This window comes from Python bivittatus, unplaced genomic scaffold (assembly GCF_059951505.1).
Source record: "Python bivittatus isolate LINGU-HERP-01145 unplaced genomic scaffold, Pbiv_v1 ctg000330_np1212, whole genome shotgun sequence".
Taxonomy (NCBI): domain Eukaryota; kingdom Metazoa; phylum Chordata; class Lepidosauria; order Squamata; family Pythonidae; genus Python; species Python bivittatus.
The window spans coordinates 37167435-37191529 of record NW_028277058.1 but is presented as its reverse complement, the minus strand read 5'-3'; the positions used below and the strand labels follow the sequence as shown (position 1 = coordinate 37191529).

Below are 24095 nucleotides of genomic sequence, written 5' to 3'. Positions count from 1 at the left end.
CAACCTGAGTTAGCTGGAAGGCAAGGGAACATGCTCTCCTGTCCAATTAAAGACTAAACACCATGGGTTATTGTTCTGTTTCCAAGATAAAATCATAATTAACAGTAGTAATAACAATAAATGCAGGATACAGTATACCATCATGGTAATAAAACTACTATAACAATAAAATAATAGGTTCATAGTGAATTTTATTATGGTGAGATTTATCAATTCATGTCATTGGTGTTTGCAACTTAATAATCATCTTTAAATTACACTCTGGTAAGTATAATTGTATATTACTTATATATAGATAATTATATAATCGTATATAATGTTACCACATATATAAAAAAGTGTTGTTCACTTCTATCATAGGCCTCATTTTCCTAAATCTGCAATATTCATCTAACAAATGAGAGGTGATATATTGTTTAAAATGCAATTTTTTAAAAACCTGGCGTACTGCACATACAACATTTCTGATCCACATCCTTCTAGAACACATTTTAATACAGATTTTCTCTAAGAAGGGCCAACTCTTATTCTGAAGACTTATCTCAGAACGAAAGCTGAAAGTGTAAATTTTGCAAAGGCCTCCTTCCTTTCTCTTCCATAAAAAAAGTTACATTTTTATCACAAAGTACTTGCAAAGGAGCTCAGAATGGCATATCAAGTTTCCCCTACTCTCACCAGTATTTACCTCATCAGATGTTCTGCCGTGAGGTAAATTAGATAGGTAAAATGAAGAGCATTAGGTTGTGAGGTAAGTTAGGAAGAAGTTTATCTCCTCTCAGTTCTCTCCTCATGTCGCTTTTATGCCAACTTGTTAATAATATTAAAAGTAAACCTAGCTGGGAGAGAAAACCTGGGAGAATAGTTTGCAGCTTTAGGGACAGAGATGATCATTTCCCTTCACCTGAAATGCTGCTCAGACCTTGCTTTATACGTAGCTGAGTTTGGCCCAAGTTGAAACAGACCGGCCTGCAACTCAGACATGGAGTTTGAAGGACAAAGTTACAGCTGCTGGGGACGGAGCTCCCAAATGGGAAGGGAAAAAGAAGTTAGGTTCTCAAGCGGTGTTTTTGAAACTTGGCAACTTTAAGATGTGTAGACTTCAACTCCCAGAATTCCCTAGCTAAAAAAAAATAATACTATAATTACAGATATAAAGGATTGAATTTCAGAGATGTGTGACTTAGCAGTTTTTGAGAAAATTATATATTCAGTTAATCAGAAAATGTTATCTGATTATCTTTCCCTTTGGAAAAAATTCTTGAACATGCTTGGTCAACATTGAAAGCTTAGGGTTCTTTTTTTAAGACTTACAAGAACAGGTGTACTTGGGATATATTACAAAATTACAGTTTTTGTTGGTTGGTTGGTTGTATAATGTTTTTCTTTCCTTGAGTATTTGTATAAGGTAAATCAATCATTTTTATTTTATTTTACATTTGTTTAAAAATTGACTAATAAACATTGTACAAAAAGTAAAAAAAAAAGTATAGATTCTAATAATGTAAAGTAATAATTCCATTATTTTGCTTTCACAAGAATACATACATACCATTTAATACACAGCTTTATTTTATACAGTACAAAGGTTTCTCACAGTCCAAAAGAAATTTACTGTTTCATGGCAAGGAAAGTTGAAGTAGATTAATTCATGATACAATAGAAATGCAAATAAAGATGTTTTCAGTTCACACAGACACCAGTTGTATGTGTGATGAGGCATGATGAGGAATGACCAGAGATGGTCCAAAATGATAAAGTAAAAAGAGTTGTTGATGCTTATTGGTCACATTTTCCAGTGGAGGATTCCCAGGATGGCTGGTCCAAAAAGGAAACTCTGGGATCTGATTATGCCAGGTTGCTTTCAGCCTTGGTTAAGCGCCAGAGGTTTTTAGGATTTAAGTGACTGTGACATGGATGGTTGCGGCATATGCACAATAGCACAAGACACCTGGGGCAAAAAATCCAATTTTATTCTGCTTCGTCAGACTCCCAACTGAAGTATTCTCCCCAGTTTTGGGCACCACCCTTCAAAGATTCAGAGGAACTGGAACATATTCAGAAAAATGGATGACCTCAGGACTAATCTTTAAGTACTATGAAGAGAGTACTTAAGACTGAGCAGGGATATAATAGTACTCTTCAAAAACCTGAAAGGATGTCCACAGAAGATGGTCAAGCCTTGCTCTGTATCACTTTCCCAACCCTGGCAATTTCCAGATATGTGGGCTTCAACTCCCAGAATTCCACAGTAAGTTGCCAAGATTGGGAAACGCTGCTGTACCATTCCAAAGAACACAGAATAATGGATTTAAGAAAAAGCTTCCTAACAATTAAGAACAGCTAGATAGAAGAGCAGCTCTTACTGTTAGGATTTTTTCTTGTGACCAAATGAAAACATCTACCTCCTTTAAGCTCAATTTTTCTTGTCATATCGTCAGGAACAACTTGAACAATTCTGCCCCAACTTGTATATAGCAGCCCTTCAGATACTTGAGGAGACTTATCATGTCTCCCCAGTTTTCCCTTCAGGCTGAGAATACTCAACACTTCCAATGGTTCCTTACAAATTTAAATTTCTAGGCCACTTATTATCTTGGTTGCTCTCCTCTGCACATGCTCCAGTTTAGCAATGTCCTCCTTAAAAGGAAGTGCTCAGAACTTAATATTCTAGATGAGGTCTGACAAACACAGAATAGAAAGAAACAATGACTTCTCTTAATTTGATATATTTACAATCCATATCTATTGTTGTAATAATTACAACATAATCAAATTACAACATAATTATAACATATTACAGACATAACAGTGCTAGCATAAGTTGAAAAATACATTATGTACTGCAATATGGATAAACATTTTAATATTTGGAAATGCTGTTCTTTAAAAAGAGATACTTTAAAAAATTTCTTTTACTAGGGCTGAGGTGGGGGAACAAAGAAAAATAACACCCGGCACATAAGATTCATTAGGAGCTAAAATGTAGAATTCAGATAACAGATTAAACATTCTAAAGGAAACCTACATATTATAATTCTTTAAAAAAGAAGTATTGCTGTTAATACTTTATCTGTTCAGTCTAAGATGAAACTGGTGTTAGAAAAGCTGAAAATAATCCAATTTAGAGTCAATATATTCTTAAACTGGACAAAAAATGACAACAAAATCAAATATAATGGGAAATAATTATACATGTCATATTCAGAAGTAATAAAAGAAACTATATCCAGTAGTGTTCTCAAAGCATTATCTTATGCTTCCCCCTTAATGTAGTAGTACTCATTTATTTTTAATTAGCAATGCATTTACATTTTGTACCAAACCTAGGTTCACTAATTTTATTTAAATTGTCTTTTTGTAACATGCTTCCAGTGAATTTAATCCTTGTCCAGTTCAAAAGGAGACATCTAAGTTAACTAGAGTGTTTCCCAGATGAATCTTTTGAAAACAGGGATGAAGGTTCTGAACTATTCTGCCCATCCCTGAGAGAAAGCAATTCTTTTTGTTTTTGTGCCTTTCTCTTCTTCATCTCTTCTTGTATAGCTTGTCTGCAGAATAAGGAGACAAGAGAAAACTTGAAATTAATTTGAATAGTGCAAGTAATAGAAATTATCTGAATGTTGAAGCTGAGAAGAAACCTAGGTTATGATTATAGCTAAAGACTGAACCCATGTTTTCTAATAAAGCTGTCAAGAGCACCGCTGGAGGAAAACAAAGACAGAATCTGACCCAACACAGGTTAGAGCCACTATCAAGGCCTACCTTGTGGCAATAAGAGCGGCAAAGCGCCACTACTTCTCCGCCCTTATCGTGTCCGCAGAATGCCGCCCGGCAGCCCTGTTTAGGATCACTAGGTCCCTCCTTGGTAAGGGGGATGTGGGGGTTCATTTGCAGGGCCGTGCAGAGGAATTTTCAGAGCATCTGCAGGACAAAGTCGCTCGGATTCATTCCAAGTTAGACTCCGAGCGTGGTGCAGGGTCTGGGGAGATACTGGGGGACTCTTCTTATCCAGTTATCTGGGAACGGTTTGATCCTGTTGCTCCTGAGGAAGTGGACAGGATCCTGGGGACTGTGAAGGCCACCACTTGCCATCTGGACCCATGCCCCACCTGGCTAGTGAAAGCAGCTCGGGAGGTGACATGTGGTTGGATCCAGGCGATGGTTACTACATCCTTGCAGGAGGGAGTGTTTCCAGCTGCTTTTAAGGAGGCATTGGTGCACCCCCTCCTCAAGAAACCCTCCCTGGATCCTACTGTGCTGGACAATTTTCGTCCAGTCTCCCACCTCCCCTTTTTGGGGAAGGTGGTTGAGAAAGTGGTGGCCTCACAGCTCCAAAGGGTTCTGGAGGAAACGGATTATCTGGATCCCTTCCAGTCAGGTTTCAGGCCCGGATATGGAACGGAAATGGCATTGGTCACACTTATGGATGACCTCTGGTGGGAGCGGGATGGTGGAAGTGCGACCATCCTTGCTCTCCTTGATCTCTCAGCGGCGTTCGATACCGTCGACCACGGTATCCTGTTGGGATGGCTCAGGGAATTGGGGGGGGGGCGGCACAGTCTTGTGCTGGTTCGCCTCCTTTCTCCAGGGCCGATCCCAATCGGTGGTGATAGGGAGCGAGAGGGGACATCCTTGGCCCCTCCTTTGTGGGGTGCCGCAGGGCTCGGTTCTCTCTCCGCCCCTTTTCAACATCTACATGAAACCACTGGGTGAGAACATCCGTCATCATGGGATGAGGTATCATCAGTATGCTGATGATATGCAGCTATACATCTCCATCCCTGGTGAAGTAAGTGATGCTGTGGCCACCCTTTCGCGGTGCCTGGAGGCTGTAAGGGTTTGGATGGGGAGCAACAGGCTTCGGCTGAACCCTGGTAAGACGGAGTGGCTGTGGGTTAATGACTCCTCTGTATCCGGGATTTTGTCATCTTTGGTGCTGGACGGGGTGGCACTGCCCCAGACAGACCCAGTGCATAATCTGGGGGTCCTCCTAGACTCACGGCTCCTGCTTGAAGAGCAGGTGGCAGCCGTGGCAAGGAGGGCCTTTGCACAACTTCGGGTTATGCATCAGTTATGCCCTTTCCTGGATTGGGATGCCCTTCAAACAGTCACTCACACCCTTGTTATCTCCCATATAGACTACTGCAATGCGCTCTACATGGGGCTACCCTTGAAGAGTATCCGGAAGCTGCAGCTGGTCCAGAATGCAGCCGCGCAGGCTATTGTTGGAGCCCCAAGGAGGGCCCATGTAATGCCTCTGCTCCCCGAGCTGCATTGGGTGCCAGTTTGCTTCTGGGTCCAATTCAAGGTGTTGGTTATCACCTTTAAAGCCCTACATGGCATGGGACCAGGTTATCTAAGGGACCGCCTCTCCCCTATGACTTCAACCCGTCCCACCCAATCACACAGAGAGGGCATGCTTCAGACCCCCTCAGTGAAAGAACTTTAACTGGCGGGGTCCAGAAGGTGGGCCTTCTCTGCGGTAGCCCCTGCTCTTTGGAACATTCTGCCCCCGGAGGTGCGATTGGCCCCCACACTCCTGGCCTTCCGTAAGGCTTTGAAGACCTGGTTCTGCCACCTGGCCTGGGGTGGGGAGGGAATACCTCAAGCATGGGGATGGCTAGCCCCATAGAGGCCTCTGCCTTCAGCCTCAGATTGTTCATCCTCTTGGACTCTCCTTCTCCTTTTTAGTAATGTTTTTAATTAATGTTTTATGTATTTATATATATTTATGTTTTTAATGTTTGTTGTGAATCGCCCAGAGTTCCCCCATTGGGGGGAGATGGGTGGTTGAAAAATTTAATAAATAAATAAATAAATAAATAAACTTGTAAATGCTTGAAATATATGTATACATATATACATAAATGGAGCCTTTCACAGTGAGTCCAAATTACAGTCCAACTACTTATGAGACACTGCACATTCTTTTCCTAAAACAAATACATATTTCATCCAAATATAATAGATGAGGGGTGGGGATGGGGAGACAACTAGGCTGCAGGAGTGCGGATGCGATAAGAACTTGCTGCTGTCATCTTATTAAAAGTATTTAAGCAGTTGAGTTCTCCAGTGTAGGAAAAGAAAAACATTTATATATTTAATTTACTTTGTTTTTTTTTCCAGGTTAAAAAAATCACGTTAATTGCAGGAAAGATGTAACACCCACCCAACAATTCTTGGAGACAACATACAGATGGTACAAAGTAAAGGCTTGGATTTGTTGAACTATGAAACTCAGGGCAAATAAAGCATGTAAGTGTGAGAATTAAAAAAAAAAAACAAGAATGTACTGTATAAACCAATGTATTAGGTTAGTGTAATGAATAGTTCATAGTAGTGAATGAAGAAATAAGAATTAACGATAAATGCATTGTGTAAGAATCTGGAAATTCCTGTTTCCCTCATATGTATAGATAGGGTTTGTTTTACAGTTGACTTTTAATGGATTAATTAATTTTAATTATTTATGGGGTATTTTTAATTGTTTATGGGTTTTTGATTTTAATTGTGAGCCGCCCAGAGTCACCCATTAGGGGAGATGGGTGGCATAAAAATTTAATAATAAATAAATAAATATAAATAAATAAATAAATAAATATTGATATTGATATTGTAATGCTAGAAGTCATTTCAATTCTTTATTAAAGCAATAGATTTCTTTGGCCAATTCTGTTACAAAATAATGAGTAAGATCTCTTCATCAGACAAGATGATAAAAAACAAAAATTGAAAGTAGTGTAGGAAGAAAAGAACGTGGCTGATACATAAGCCGTATCTACATTCCGTAACAGTCTTAAAATGTGGACATTATATGCATAAGATTACATGGTTTCAATATACACTTTATGTACCTGTAAAGTTCCTGGTTATACTTGTTCTGTTCCTCAAAATTCCTCATTTCTCTGTATTGTTTCCAATAACATTTTCTGAAGGCTTTGCGCCTCTGGTGGAGGATATGAAAACCTTCCTTGATCACTTCTGCATATGTTTGGACAGAATCAGTGAATTTAAATGTAAAGGAAAATTCTACTCAGATTTCTTTTTCTTAAGTAAACCACAAAGAAAAAGTAATGGGTTCCCCACACCCCAAAATATTTTGCTAATGATCTGGGGAAAAAAAGGGCAAATTTATTGATGAATATTCTAGATACTGGTTTTACACATTCTTTCATTTCTGAAGAATCTCTTCATTCTGCAGTTGCTTGAAATTATTTTAAGCATGTACACAATTCATATGGGGTCTTGGCAAGCCAATTTGGCTAAATTGCTTACCAGAAGACACATACTGCTCTGAAGTTATATATTATTTCAGGGGAAGATACATAATACTGAGCAGAGTTGTTCTTTATGAATGTTTGGTTACCATTATTGAGTAATCCCTCATAAAGTTTAGAGAAATGATAAGATTCCCCCAAAACCAGTTAGAAAACCACTCTTATCTTTAAATTGACTCAATGGCTTATCATTTTTTAAGTTTACAAAGATTAAACTTTTACTTAATAAGTCAAAACATTTAAATTCAAAGGAACTTGGATAAAACTCTAACCTACACATTTATGTGTAAGTTTAACAATGCATTTCTTAATAGATTATACTGACAAAAATTATATTAGAGAGCCATGAAGCTCAGTCTTAAGAATTTTCCATCAACACTTCTTTTCTGAACATCATAAGGATATGGCATTGGTTTGCATATCTCCCTCCTAGACAGAAATATGTCACATCCCGATTTTGATTCAGCACACTGTTTCTGGAAGAAATGTTGAATTAGTGGGCTGTGACCACTAATATTGAAGCGATGCCATGTAAACTCAGGACCACGGCAAGCTGGGTGTGACTAGAAAGTAAATAAACACAGCTATTAGTGATTTTGGGCTAGATCTATTACTACAGCAACATTCAGGATGAATAGTTTTTATCCGGGCATAATTATCTTAAGTGAATAATTATGCCACAACTTTGGCAATATATTTAAAACTGTTCACAATGGTCACTGTTTAGATCTTGCTTCTGTATAGCTGTTTCTAATAACATATTTTATATGCATATATTGGAAAATCTGTAATCTGGATAATTTTCTTCTTAAATTCTCTTATGAATTTTGGTAAATAACGTTCTTCATATATATGAATATTCTATTCAATATCCAACATATACTAATCTTAACTATTATATAAAACAAGTTACTGCATCTAAATGCAGCGAGTCTTTCTATATGAGTGATGCTTATTGTCAGGCTGACTCTGAACCCATCACACTCTCAAGGAGGCTGCTACTGAATATGAACCAATTTAAAACATAATCTTGAACAGCTCTCTGATTTGTAAAACACATCTGTATCATTAGTTCATTTTAGACAAACTATTTTCATTGTCTTGGAGAGAGCTGATTTCTTTTGCCTCAAAATAAATCAAGCAAATATTATGTTGAAATAATTGAAAAGCATTAAGTTATTAAGTCAAAGGCTAATTTGGACAGGAGTAAGGAATAAATTTTTATTTTACCCAGAACCACTAGTAATTACATTATTTTAACATTTTTATTATTCATAAATGATATCACCTCTCGAGGAAGCAAAGTTATCTTTAATTTTTGAGGGGGTAAGTTCTGGTGGCTGCTCCATACATCTTTCTCACTATCCTCTTTAAGCTGGTCAATACTTGATGCAGCATGCTTTATTTCTAAAAAAGAGCATCCATTTGATAAGTATTAATCAGTTATGTATTTATTAGGAATTATATATTCAAATAACCCATCAATAAATAAATAATATGCATAGTTTACTTTCCAAAGGAGTGATTACTCTTAATCAGGTATGGAAGAAAGATGAGCAAATATGCTGTTCTATTAGCAGATCAGAGTCAGGGCTCCTTAATATATTTCATTGAGATTGTAATCTTATGCTTTCTTATACAATTCCAATACTCAAGATGGCTTTTAAAAAAATACGAAGCAGAAAACAACAAAATTAATACAATTAAAACCAAAATTAAAATCAGCCATCAAAATAATTGACAATTAAAAGCTTGGTGAAAAGGATACATTTTTACCATCTTCCTAAATATTGGAAGAGTGAGAGTCTTCCTTAGGGAGCATATACTATAGCTTAGGAGCCACATTCTCTTTCCCATATACCTGATAGTTGACGTTCTGGCAGTGGGAACATCTTCAGAAGAGCCTCCCCTGCTGATCTAAATAACTGTACAGATTCACAGGTACAGATGTCGTCCACAGATGTTTTGGCCATAAGCTGTTTAGGGCTTTAGAGATCAACATCAGCACTTAAATTGTGCTTGGGAGCCAATTAGCCAGAGCAAAATGTTTAATACATGCATCATATGATCCATGTACTCTGCACAGATTAGCTGGTATGAATATTAGTATTATAATAATAGTTATGTTTTGGATTAACTGTATTTATCATACTGTATGTTGCCTTGGCTATGTTTCCATTATTCCTTTACACCACTCAGGCTCCTTGAGGTTTAAAGATGTCATAAATAAATAAGTAATTGAGTGATTAAACTTGTATTACTATTATTTCTTTACTTATTTATGACATCTTTATAAACGTAACAGTAGCTGAAATGGGTTGTATCAAGGCCTGAATAACTGTCACTAGGTCCAACTGGTTCAGGAAGAGCTGCAGTCAGCACTCTAGCTGTAATTGTGTTCCTTACTACAGCCTCCACCTGCAAATCCAGTGACAGTTGGGAGTCAAGGGGTATTCCCAAACTGAACCTGTCTGTTCCCAAATAGACACCAATTGCCAGTTACTGGTTTCTTACAGCCCAAACAGCCATAACAATCTTATAGAGATTAATAACTATTTCTGAAGAACAACAGAGTCAAACAGAAGATATTAGCAAGAGAAATCAGAAAAAACTAAAGGCAGCAATAGCACTTGGAAGTCTGCTGAAACACAGACAACCAGACAGACTAGAGAACAGGCTGCCTCAGTTCGTCCTGCTGATTCCTCTTACCAACACCACCCTATCAAAGGGAAAGGAAAAACTAAGCAGACAAGAGCTTTGTCTGGGTAACTGGCTACTGAGGTGGAGTTACAAAGCCATCAAGCTACTGTAGCTGAAGTTCAGGAGCTAGGAAGGGGGATGAAGCAAATTTTCTTGTAATCAATGGGGAAGTAGATAGCATTTTTAAAAACAACTGTAGCTTCACAGAATTTTCAGTTACATAGAAGCTGACCTGAAAATAAATCAGCTCATCTTCAACAATGCTGATGCTATGGAAGCACAACAGTCTAGAACTTCTGTGCTTCCACAGAATCCTTAGGAGAAAATGCAGTATTATATGATCTAAAAAGCACAGAATTGCTTCTCTGCAATACAAGGTTACCCTCTTGTGAATTCTCTACAAATCAACTAAGTAGCACATTTGTATCTTTCTGTCATAGGAATACGGTTAGGTGATATATACAAATAACATACTCTTTGTAATTGGAGCATTCTACATTATTATTGCTTCCTTAATCTGTAAAAATCCCACATATACATTGTTAAAGTAGGTATTGCAGAAAATTCTGTGTATATTACCTTTACTTTTCAATGTGCTAACTTTTTTGGAAAGCTGCTTTTGATCTTTTTTCCCAGATACAGTTTTCCTGGCTTTTTTAATGAATATGTTAAATGCTTTTCTTGAAGGAATCTGCTTCAAGATCAGAAGATGAAGAAAACTTGAATATCACATCATATCAGAATATCAGACTTTAGAAAAGAGAACTAGAGGTGTCTTACAGTATGATGTATGGGTTGGCACAATTTTCAAAGAAAAATAGAGTTCAAATGGTGTAGATGAGGGGGAAGACTTTAGAAGGGTAGTAAGGCATTACAGAAGGAGTAGGTATCTTGGCATTTTTCTTTAAAGACCCATTTTTCTTTGAACACCCACAATAATGTGGATCTTTTATTGAACTCAACAGCGGTAAAACTGTCCCAGGCAATTTTGTCACAGGTATTATCCAATAGGTGCCTGTGATAAAAGATGAACTATTAATGTTGATAATGGTAATTATCAATGTTAATAGTTCAGCTAGTTCAGTGCAGGTAGTTTCTCTTTCAAAGGAACTCTTGTGTTGTCCCACCTCTTCACTCTTTCCCTTCTCTGTTGAAGTCAAGGTGCATAGGCTTAAACTGAGCAAAAACTGGCTTTTTTTTCTCTCTCAAAACAAATGTGGTGAGGCAAGGATAAGAATAGAGAGGAAAGACCATAGGCTGATTTTTGCTCTCCCCTTTGGTCAACTGGAAAGAGCACTAATTAGTTCATGGAGAGGTTGGTAGCAGTGAGCATTTGAGGGCTGATGCAAAAATGTTTCTGAGGAATTGGGAAGTGAAACTGATGACTATGGAGAAATTCCCTAACAGTCATCCATGTAGCCACTTCACTATATATTTGGAAACCTAAGATCCCTTGCTCTTTGAAAAGAACAAGCCAAATAATTGTACATGATTCCTTGCTGCAAAAATTGTTTTGATTTTTTTGGTAAAATCATATTCTTAAAGGGCTAATTGACATGAAATCTAGCCTTAGCATTTGGTAAATTCTTTTCTTCACATTCCAAACAGAATAGAAATAGAAATGGCTGTATCTCCAATACTAATAGATAAACTAATTCATATTTTACCTTCTGAACTTGCAAGTGAGCTTTTCCCTTTGAACTGTATTGCTTGTAGCTCTCAAAGGGAACATCAGTGTCTATAGAAATGAAAGAGCCTTGAAATTTAATGAAGAAAGCTGGAACTATGGCTGGTGTGGGTCTTCCGGGCTGTGTGGCCGTGTTCTGGAAGTTTTGTTTCCTAACGTTTCACCAGCATCTGTGACCGGCATCTTCAGAGAGCAGGAGCACAGACAGGAACAGTTCTCTCTCTGCCCAGGAACTGCTCCTGTCTGTGCTCCTGCTCTCTGAAGATGCCGGTCACAGATGCTGGCGAAACGTTAGGAAACAAAACTTCCAGAACATGGCCACACAGTCTGGAAGACCCACACCAGCCATCGTATTCCGGCCGTGAAAGCCTTCGACAATACAAAGCTGGAACTCTCTCCCTGCCTTGAATCCAGTGCACACTCTACAATACTTGCAACTTATTTTCGAAAGAGGCAGGGATGGAAACACACAACCTATGAGTTGCTCTCAATATCTAAGGCATAGTATGATCAGAGCTGTTTTAGCTTGCCATTTATCTCCATATGGGAAATTTCTGGTATTGTGCAGGTACATGATCCTGAGAAAACTAAAGCAAGTGTCTAGGCTTATATTATAGTTCATGTGATAGAGTGGGTTAGAAAGTAGGAATAGGACTTGCAATAGCCATCTTCATCCAGTAATGCTCACATTCTATAAAATCTTAAACAGAATAATAGTAAACAAATTGTGTACATTTTTTTTCAGATTAATCTATTCACTGCAGTTGATCTTTGCTTTAAGATTTGTGTACTGTTAATGATATTTTACCTTAATATCTACCCCCATATAAATTTTAGCTTTGGCTAAAACTTTAATTTTGAAAACTCAGAAGAATATATGATAGGGGTAATTTGTACTGATTTAGGCCATTGATCTATCTATCCAGCCCTGCATTATACTCTGGCAAGAAGATTCAAGATTTCTCATGTTCTCTATTGAAATGCTATTAATTGGGGATATCTAAAATTGGGATCTTCTGCAAACAAAACATGTATTTAGGACTAATCCATGCCAACTCTATACAAAACATGGTTTTATTTTGACTCCTTAGCATAGTTGAAATGTAACAGAAGGGCGAATTGGCATATTGTTTAAATTTTACTGATAATTTTTTTGTTTACCACATAACACTTTGTAATGGTTCATAATGAGAAAATACTTCATTTAAAACAGTGAGCATTTTTCTTTACATAAGAAAGAAAACATAAATTTGATCAGGATTTTTACCAGTCCCTAATTTTTTCTTTCCTGACATCAAATCTTCTCTCCTGGATCGTTCTGGTTCCAACTGGGAATAATCCCATTTATTGAAACTTCTTGGTTCATGCAGTGTACCTACAAGGTTGTGCAAAAAAGGATTCATGGTGAAAAACAAAACATTATTAACATAATCTATTGGATGATGTTGTGTGTAACTTGCTTTTTATGCTGAAACAAAAGGAGTGAGAAGGAGAAATTGATGGAAGACCACAATCAAAACAATTTAAAGAACTAAATGAATTCAAATGAATACAACAGGATGTGTTTTGCAAGTAATGTAATATTTTAGTTTACTTAAATGTTGTATCAGATTATTTAAAGATTATCTAAAGAATTCAATGTTTATTTTTCCCAAGCAGTCTCCATTCAGACAGCCAAGAGGGATAGATCTGCTTTGTTTCAGCACTACATCATGTTTTTTTTTTCAGATTATGAACCACCACTTTATACTGGGAAAAAGCCTTTGGTGCATATGCCTTACAACTTGGGCCATCCAAATATATTAAAACTTCAACTCCTATAATGTCTAAGCAGCTTAGGCAACAGAACTAAACTTTAATGCATCTGGAAGGTAGTAAATTATGGAAGGCTAGCGTGTCGTATATACTGGTAGACAGCCTAACTACAGGTACAGTAGCTGCTGAGGGTGGTAGAATTCCAAGTATTCAAGCAATTAGGAAAACTTTGGAGACAGAATATTGCTACCCCTTTTCAGATATTTTCCCTGAGTTCTTGCAGGATAACCATAAAAGGATTATACCACCAGAAGCTAATAAAACACTATAGGCGTGGAATATGCTGTCTTCTCTATAAACAGCTTTCTTCCATATGTCATATTACATGCTGCATTTAAATGTCTATTCAAGAAGTTACCTAACTGACATAAGAAATACTGTGCTTAAAAAATACAAGGACAAATTCTCTTGGGCGCATAACTAGTTGAAACAACAAAGAATCTCACAACATTTTAAAGAATGATTATTATGGCATACTCTGTCCTCTAGTTCGCAAAAACCTATGCCATGATCAACATTTTTGTTGCAATCATTTAAAAAACTAATTTCTGGAATGTGTAAGTAGTAGATTAATCCTTTGATTCCCACCTAGGATGAGCAAAGTAAGCTGAGGGGAAGTGAGATAGATCATATTTTGAAATACTGCCAAACCCAATGTGGTATTGCATAATATGGAACACAAATCCCTGGTCAAAACCTGTATGATCCATTCCTTGAGTAAGGATATCAGGGCATCTCACCTCCCAGCCACTCGGAGAATACATCACAGAGCTGGGCCTTGAATTCAGAGGTATTAAACCAGGACCTCGGGAAACAGGAGCAGAAGCAGGTGTACACGGCTTGACTCAGTAGTGATGGAAAAAACTAAAGACTCAAACAAAGCAGGAGTGGGGGGAATCTCAAATAAAATTATGGCAATTGTGTTTTGAATATTTAAATTTCTCAGCCAATTATTTTTCAAACTATGTTATAGGAATATCAAGCCTCCTTAAAACCTTTTCACAAGTTCCTCAATTAGAAGCTTAATGGTGGCAGTCACGCTTCACTGAAAATCATCTTGTTATCTATAACTAACCTTCTTCCAGCAGAGCACAGCCACAAGAGTTTGTGTGTGATTTTTTTGCATTCTCAGTTCATGCAGACCAATGGGTCACATCAGTATTCCACATACATTATTGAATTACTAATTTTTCTATACTGCTTATGGGCAAACGTGGAAAGATTACTTGCTAAAAGTTAAAAGTGTTCCCTGAACATGGAAAGTATGTCTATCAGTTAAGAAAAGCTAAAAAGAGATACATGATCAAGTACTAAAGGCAAAAAAGAACTGATACTATTGATATAATTAGCAATAGCAACTCTTATTTTTATTTATTTATGGATCACAGAATTTATTCTAGGCAGTTTTCACAATAGGATTAAAACATCAAGTAAAAATAACAAGTTGTTGTTTCAAGAATAAACAGATGAGGGAGAGATAAAGGGTAACTCATAACTAGGAGCTTGCTCTGTCATACTATGGAAGCAGACCTGAGGGAAAACATTACATAATAGCTCAAGTGGTGATGCTGAATCTAGCTTAGTCCTCAAAAACCGTAACTTGTCACAAGCGCAAGAATAGAAAATGTCTGTGTATGCTGTTGGAGCAATAATTACAGTAAAAAAAAAAGATGTAGAGAATTACACAGATAATGAGTTTTAATTAATTAATTTACTATTAATGAAAGCTAGAGAGAACTTGCACATTCAGGTAAATTTCCATATTCCTTGAAAACCAGATGCTAGAGATAAGCAATAGAGAAAAGTTGTTGTCATTATATTCTGTTTGCAAGCTTCCCAGAAACACTGACCCCTTAGGAAAACAGAGTAGTAGATTAAGTGGATCTTTATTTTGATCTCATTTTCCTAGGAGGGGCAAGCATCAGCATCAACTGGGAATCAAGAAGAGATAGCACACATTTTACACAAGAATAAAGAGCCTTAAGTTGATTTTTCAAAAGGAAATTTCAGTGTAACATTCAACAGTGCCCCATTTCTAGACTTTAACCCTTACATTTAAAACGTCTTCTTGTATTTCTGAAATTTAAAGCATCATATCACACTTAAGATTTGATTTTAAAAAATAACATTAATCTTGCTTAAAATCCAATACTTCAAATTTTTACTCACTTTGAGGATGCATTCCTGGTTGGAAACCTTGTGACAGCCTAATAGAATGCGGGCATAATTTTCTGCAATACGTTCAAACAAATGCCCCTGAATTTCTCGATTTGGCTATTGGGAGAAGAATAAATTGCATGGTTATTGAAGGCATATTTATTTAATCACAATGCCATAGCAATGGAACTCTAGGAAGGAAAACTGTAGTTACAAGAAGCCTATAGGAAAAGCATAGTTGTTTATAAATGGGACAGCCTTTGAGAAGTATTTAGAAACTTCAGTTCACTTAAAATACTGTTCCTGTAACTGGAACATACTATATTCATCATTGCTTTTTGAACTGAATTTTGAAAATTGAAATCTATAGCTCAGCGTAATATAGAGTATGAATGTTAACTTACAGACTTTGGAGGTTCATCAGCCTTCCTCAATGCTATCATTTAAGGGCAATCAACTAAGTTTTTAATTAACATCTGTGGCATGTATCATATACTTCTAGGCCTTATAAGTACAGTTCTGCATCAACACTTAGATTTTAGATGGCTTTTATTTTTATTATTGTCAAAAGTAAAACTTAATATTCTCCTCTATCCCAGGCTTCTAGTAAAATCTACTTCTCTAGGTTCCTAATTTTCTTTCCAAAAGGCCTCCAATATATAGATAATTCAAGTTTCCTAAACAAAAGAAAGCTATCCATCAATTCCAGGCTTATCACACAATTTTACTTAAGAAATAGAATTTTTTGGGTGGGGAATGAGGAAACAAAAGCAAGAACAAACTAGACTATCCTCATAACATCCCTAGAATGGCCACAGTCATTTATAAAATGTCACAAGTTAGCCAGGAAGAGAGAGAGGGAGAGTAGGAAGAGAAAATCATATATGGGTTTTCCAAAAACACCATAGATAGATAGATAGATAGATAGATAGATAGATAGATAGATAGATAGATAGATAGATAGATACTATCAGGTTTCCTCCCGCTTTATCCTTGTAGTAATCTTGTGACATTGATGCCCTTGGTTTGCAATATACATATTTTTGAGATATATGATCAGATATTCTTTCTCTCCCCTCTACAAAATCTTTAACATGATACATAAGTGAATACAATAAATATGTACCTCACTGGTTTTAACAACAACATTGTTTTAACATTATTTGGTAGAGAATCACAGAGTTGGAAGGGTCCCCTTAGGCTGGTGAACCCATTCCTGTTAATGCAAAAATCCAAATTAAAACAATAGTTATAAGATCTTTTTTTTAAAAAAAAATCTGTTATATTTGTTTCTTTGCCAATTATTTCAAAGTTTTGAATATGTTATTGTAATTTTGTATTTGTATAGTACACATGAGAGATATAAATGGCACTAAATTTGGTATAGCATCATTTCAAAACAAGTGGAACAATAAAAAAAATGGTGAATCAAAAATAGAAAATCAGAAAAAATGGAATCTAACAATCTAATCAATAATCAGCCCTTATCCTTACATGATACAGGTGCAGGAACTGCCACCAGAAACTATCCAGCAAAACAGCTCGGGTACATGGAGCATCAAGAAACCTGTGCAGCATTTTCACAGCCCACTGTGTCTGTAAACAAACAAAAGAGTAACACCATAGTCTAGATGTGTCTTTCCTAATGTAATGACCTCCACATGTGTGGAACTGCAATTCCCTGACTTCCCTCTGAGCATGGACAAAGCTTGGCAACAATGGGACTTGCTACCTTACACATCTGGAGGAAGTCAGCTGGGAACAGCTAGTCAAGATATTTTAAAAACTGTCTGGAAAGAATATTTTTCTGTATATTTTACTCCATTGTCCTTTTTAACCTTAGATCTAGGGGGCCTAATCAGAACTACAGTATATTAAGCAGTCATAGCAAGGGATTTAAATTACTTTGAATCTCAGCTCTCCAGACTGTGAGCTAATCTGAATAAGGAAGCATGGTTAAAACCTGAAAAAAATAATTAAGATCACACTCTCAACCAAATCAATTCAAACTATAAAACTGGTTTTATCTCAGTTTGTAAATCAGGAAAGTTGTTCCTTACATCCTTGGTTTTATATCCTGGCATCTGAGATAAGCGGAAGCTTCCAGTTTTGGATGTAATGACAAATGGTGATTCACTATGAACATTGTCAATCACAAGACAGAAGGGGAAATGAAATGAGGAGGAGCACATAGACACAACATTTATCCTCTGTTTAACTGAGTAATGGCAGGTCTCCTGTTTGTGTCAGGTAGCTATGTCTAGATACTCCTTTAATTAGAAAGATAACTAGACCTAATGAACTCACTTTTTTTCCTCAGCAAGGAAAAAAAACAAGTACACTGTGCAGTCGCCACAATTAGGCATTATGGCTGCTCATAAATATCAGGTGCCAACAGACATTAAAACAAGTAAATACATAATTAATCTATCCCTACTATTTCTCTCCAGAAGATAAGAGTATTGCCACATAATAGTGAAGGTCTGAAGTACCTTCCCAGCTGCAGTTTTACTTTGAGCATGAATCACTTTCTCCAAAATTTCATCCATCTGTATTCCATTGGGCAGTGGTGTCAGTTCCTCCTTACGATATCCTGGGTACTGATACAATTCTACAAGTTTATTCTTTTCTGTGACCACCTAGGGATCAAAGGAAGAAATAATACATGAGAAACGTAGGAGGCCCAAAATCCAGTGGTTTCTACTGGGGCAATCTGTTCAGGAAAAATGAATGTCCTATGCGTAATAAAATGCATGGTTGGCTACCTTTTAATCAAGGTGCAAGATTGTCCCAGAATATATTAAGTTCAGTGTAATGTCTTAATAAGTAAGTCTGGACTGTGGACTTGAGTGTCTCTCAATGTATGAAACAAATTAAGCCCCAGTTGTTCTGGTAGTGATGACCTAAGAATTATTAAGTGGAATTCAAGCCTCAGATCTGATTAAAGGAAGACACTGTAAGAGGCTAAGTAAAATGACACAGTTACCATATACAGCAACAGGCCAGAACAAACTACTTTATGCTTCCTGATCCTTACAGAGTTTGTAGATTAAATTTGCTTGCTTAGCGTGTGACTGTGGGCCAAACTACATAATAGACAGGAATTCTTTATTGGCTCTTTTAAACATTTCTTTTACTAAACAAGCAATATTAGAGGATTTGAATTGACACGGGAGGGACAATGTATATGATTATTCAAGCATGAGGGAGTATTTAACTTTTTTCCTCACATACAAGTGGTGCATGATGACAACAATAAACTCTAGCTGCTGAAGATTCTACATTATTTCCATAACAATATTTGATTATTATAATTATGAATACTGTATTTTATTTAATTATTAATGTAATTATAATTATTAGGAAAATAATATTTTCATTTTTGTACAGAGTATATTATCGTAGTCCAACCTCAGACTATGGGATTCATAACTAAGGCTAGATCTTCCTTTAGCAGGAAAGGCTAGCATTAGTGTCCAAATGAAGCTGTATAAAGTCATTCCAGGCCAAGCTGTGGAATACTTGAAACAAAGGTTACGTCCTGGTAGATAAAAGAAAGCAAGCTGTCATTTATACCAGTCAGAGCTTACTTCCCTGGGCTTACCAGCAAGTGCAAGTAGGAGGAAGATTTTCTCATGGGAGGAAAGGATTATCTTCCATGCACAGTGATTCTGACAGAACTCCCACCTACCCTGGCTAATATAAGTAATTACTTGCCAGGTGTTCCATTTCATGTGTGGTTTGGCCTTCACCCTCAACTCTTATTTACAATATGGAGTTGATACGGATTCTGGGTTATTTTATAGGCTACAATAAGAAAATGAATTCAGAAACTTCTTGAATGTAATATGGAATACCGTTTTTAGGACTTAAATAGAAATTAATAACTACTAATGTTCAATGTAAAGTATAAATATTCAAACTATGGTTAGGGGTTGGAGAAACAAGTAGAAAGGAAGGGGAGGATCTATCATCAGAATGTTTTTACTATGCCTTTTTCTTTTTTTACTCCATACATAGTAGTCTTTTTTTTTTGTTCTATCTCATTTCCTTCTTTTGTATTTCAATATTTTAACAATAAAATATAATTTAAAAAAGAAATTCCTTGAATATTCAGAACTCCTGTGTTAATCAGGAGTGGGGAACCATTTAATATTTAGGGGTGAGGCCAAAAGTTTCAGTGGGTGTGGCAATAATACAAAATGAGCATAAATATGTCACATATACATGGAGAGGGCTAGGATTTCATTTTTTCTTTAGCTTCCAGAGTTTTCTTGGTTTTTATAACTATTTTAATTTTATTTTAGGGGATTTCAACTATGGTTTTATATGTATCTTGCCTAAGTATGGTGGGAAATTATACTGTCAATTTTCAGCAAGAGGAGTCAAAATAGGTTCTGTGAGTTTTAAAAAAAAGGTTTTCTAGGCCATAAGTTGCTTACCCCTTACTAAATGCTAAATACTTTATTACATAAATGAAAATATTTTAAGAACATTTATAAATTTTTTTCAAACACGCACATTTTAGATGTTTTTTTACAGAAGCTCCCAGAATTCCAAGCAAGCACAATCAAATCTTTTGCAATATCAGCATAATTGGTGGAATAGGTTACAAATGCTAGTTTAATGGCCACACAAGATAAAGATCCTTATCCTGCATGATTTCTTCACAGCATACATCTCCCAGTAAGGCTTGTATATCCTGACCATTAAGAATAATATAGCTTCTAACTTTTTCTAAATATTACATATGCTTATAGGAAAGGGTGACTCTTGACTTATCACTCAGTATTATACCTTTTTCTGAGCTATTTTGCTCTGATGTCTTAAAGTATCCACGTCTGAACTGTGCCTGCCAGACTTCTGCATCACTACCTGATCCTTCTCTGCAACGTAAGAAGAATACTCCTACTGAGCAACTGAGCAGAAGCTCACAAAATATGCAAACTTGGTTGGTATGTAATTATCTAGGCACAGAGTGTTCCATGTCAATACTGATAAGTTCCATGTCAATAATTTTGTTTTGTCATTGCACTGAAAGCTAGAGGGAGCCAATATATACACAAAAAACTAATGATTTAGTTCACATGTAGTATTTCATAAAGTCATAAACAAACAACATTATAGTATGAAACCAGCTATTGTGATTTGGTATTAGCCCTGAATCATAGTCCTCTGACAAGCCAAAATTAGGACCATTGCTCTGCCCCTTCTCCCCAATGCACCCATGCTCCACCTCAAGAGACTGCATGAGTGAACTTTTGAAGCTGTATGTTGAGTAGATAGAAGAGGGAAAAAAGTAGATGTCCAAGTCTAATGGCAGTTTCCTCAAACATTCTGGATTCTAGAAGAACAGTTTAGTAAGACATTTGAGTTAAGCAACAGTGACAAAAAGGAACATTATTATATATGTTCTAATGAAACCTTATGTTTGAAACAATTAGACCACTGATTTAATATTGTCATTATGTTTACCTTTCCCCTTGGTTATATGTCTTCCTTTTCTAGGACCCTTCAGTCCTGTATATTTCCTCAGCATCGTATCCTCAATCACCTTCAGTGATAACAATGAAGAAAAAGATAAATAGATATCAGTTTCTTTAAAAGTTCTGAAATTTATTTTATTTGTGGAGAACTGTAAAAGGAAATATTCTCTATTCTGTAATTCCTGTTTATCTGAACAGTTAAAATACTACATCTCCTCCATTGAAAGTAATGGGATTTAAAAATGCTTATCTTTAGTAGAATCATGTTCATTTTCAGTTGCTCTATAAATTTTAATTTACTTAAAGAAATTAAAATCTCTATATGCCTAGCAATGTTCAAGCTGATAAATAATTCAGTCATGTAGATCAAGAGTGCTCTAATAGTGGTCTGAAGAATAACAGTACAGCTAATAGTCACTAGTACCCTACTCCAAATACTGATAACTACTTTTGTCTTCTTGTGCTATGTACATTTGTGCATAAGTACTTTCAAGCTGAAAAGCTTCCATCATTTAAACCCAGTTCATGCAACAGCATCATCAACTTGGCATGTGCTTTTTATTCTCTGCACCTACTTAGTTATATAAGTGTAACTCTAGAATTTCTTTTCTATTTAAAAAGAGAAAAATTGCATTGATTTTTACCTTGTCATCAGAAAGGCTAAGCAAGGTACTTGACAATTCCTAAATTGCTTAAAGTTAGATAAGAAAAACACACTGGGATTCTGCATGCTAAAAATGCTGCAATATATCTTTACTTACTACATCACTACTGTCATATCTTCTCACTCCCAGTTCTAAATGAGAGATTTTTTGATTCACATTTTGTATATTGCCAATGGCATACACTAATAGATCTTGTTAAGGATTTTTTCAAAAGTCTATAGAGACAGTATATAAATGTTGCTGTTATTTCTATCTGTTTTTCCTTTGGTTTAAATATCGCTTTTTAAATATAATATGTATTATTTAATTGAAGACTATAGAAAGTAGACTTCCTAGAATACTGATCTTGGTCAGTGCAAGGCTGGAATTCAGTTTCTGAATTAGTTGCATTTACTTCTCATAATTAATACTACTAAATTCTTAGATGACATTTGCTGGAAGATAGAGTTTTCAGAAGGAGTTGTTGGGGTTTAACTCTGGTAGCTTCTCTCCCTGACTCCAAATTCTGCAATGAGACCGAACTGCAGATACAAAAATTTCTTTTATAACCATGTGGGGAACCAAAGGATGTCCATTTGATTGCCAGATTTGACCCTCTTGTTGCCTATCACAGATCTGAAGCTTATTCTGATTTGTAAGGCTCTGAACAAATAATTATTTTTATCACAATTCAAACAGAATCTAGTATGTTTAGTTGCGTTTACTTGTATTTTTCATAACAAGCACTTAGGTTCAGAGGTCCACTTCAAGTGGATTTATTTAAAAAAAAAAAATTGAGTAGGGACTTAGTCCAATAACAATTTTATAACAAAAGCATCTTTCAGCTAAATGGAAATATATATGTGTATCTACAAGCAATATTTTCATGCAGACTTCATGTTGTTTATAATTAGGGAAAAAAGGATACAATGTGGAAGGTCATCTAAATTGCAATTCATGGTGTCACTTCTCTCTTCTTGGGTTGAGGATGGCAAAATCAGGAACCCCTTTAGGGGGCTTAAAAATGCTTTAGTATGTATTAAGTCCATCCTGCAGAAAACAACATTAAAAAAGCGGGAAGGAAAACACATTTCCATTTGAAACACACTTTTATTCAGTCATTTTACTTTCCTGCTCCTAAAGCTCAATCTTCCTTGGAGTGACCAAATTATCATCAGATTGTGCTGGAATGTATTTTAGGATCTCCTTGTGGAATCAAAAGGAGTCACTTACATAGTAAACTGTATCTGCAGGCTGCTGTTGAACTGCCCTTTTTAAAATGGCCTGGACCCTATTAAGGAAGATGAGCTGCTGAGCTATATTAGCAAAGTATTTTGTAGATAGAATTATTTATTTTTCTTTGGAGTTAGAGGCTGGCTGGCCAGAGTCCAGTAATGGGACTGTGAGGGTTCTTTGTCTTCCAGGGTGACTCTTTGTGATGTCATCTGGGAAGAATTTGCACCTGTTGATCTTGAGGAAGTGGCCAGAGTGGCAAGTAGTTGCATCAGCTGCCAGGGAGGGAGGAGGAGATTGGATTGGGGCTATCATGAATGCAGCAGGGGGGAGATGCTGGGGACTCTGAAGTGGGCTCCAGTGTGACCCTCCTCAAGAGAGTGACCTTGGATCTAGCTATATTGGATAATTACTGCCCAGTTTCTAACCTGAATTGTTGGGGGGTGGGCACATTCAGAAATGTCCACTGAATTGGAAAAGAGGGCACTGTGGGGAATACATGTATTTATGTGATGACATAAATCACAGTGGAAATTAAGTCCACCACGTTACATCCGGGTATGGTAAATCAAGCTGTCACTAAAAAGATGTCACACAGAAAATAATGAAGATCTCTTCTCTACTGTTCCAAAGTGTAGGATCCGGAATAATGGATTTAAGTTACTGGAACATAGATTCCGATAGAATATTAAAAAAAAAAAAAAGCTTCCTAACAACGCCAGAAATTCGACAGTAGAACTAAACGTTCCGCGCTCCTTTTCCTGTCTAAATCTGTCCAAGAGGAGACTAGGCGGGCTGAGACTCGACGGCCTAAATGCCTTTTCCAATTCTCTAATTTGGTACCTGGGAACTACAATCTGCTGAGTCATTGTCCACTCAGGAACCACACACCACACTCAGAACTCCCAGCCACCGCTCAGTTTGGGGACGGCTATTACGGGGATAAAATGCTCACTTTCCGGGGGCAGCCAACCCTCGGCTTGCGCCACGGACCGCCCTCTCCCGGAAGTTCGCTCCCTCACGAGGCGTCCTCTCTGTTACCGCAGCAACCAGGCGGAAGAAACTATTTCCTTAGTCCACCTGTATACCAGTCTTA

The 24095-nt window shown here is 36.6% G+C and overlaps 1 protein-coding gene across 1 annotated transcript; it reads right to left on the bottom strand.

The window, feature by feature from the left end:
• Positions 1-205: 205 nt before the first annotated feature.
• FAM227A (family with sequence similarity 227 member A) lies at positions 206-23983 on the bottom strand. The gene is made up of 16 exons (XM_088141036.1): positions 23843-23983; positions 22695-22816; positions 21884-21969; positions 21112-21190; positions 20434-20522; positions 18129-18275; positions 17131-17232; positions 15649-15753; positions 14220-14343; positions 12932-13039; positions 11654-11715; positions 10557-10671; positions 8566-8684; positions 7683-7840; positions 6855-7004; positions 206-3548 (listed from the first exon to the last, which is right to left on the bottom strand). The coding sequence occupies exons 1-16, from the start codon at positions 23866-23868 to the stop codon at positions 3413-3415; spliced, it is 1728 nt and encodes a 575-aa protein (XP_087997162.1). The 5' UTR covers positions 23869-23983; the 3' UTR covers positions 206-3412.
• Positions 23984-24095: the final 112 nt, after the last annotated feature.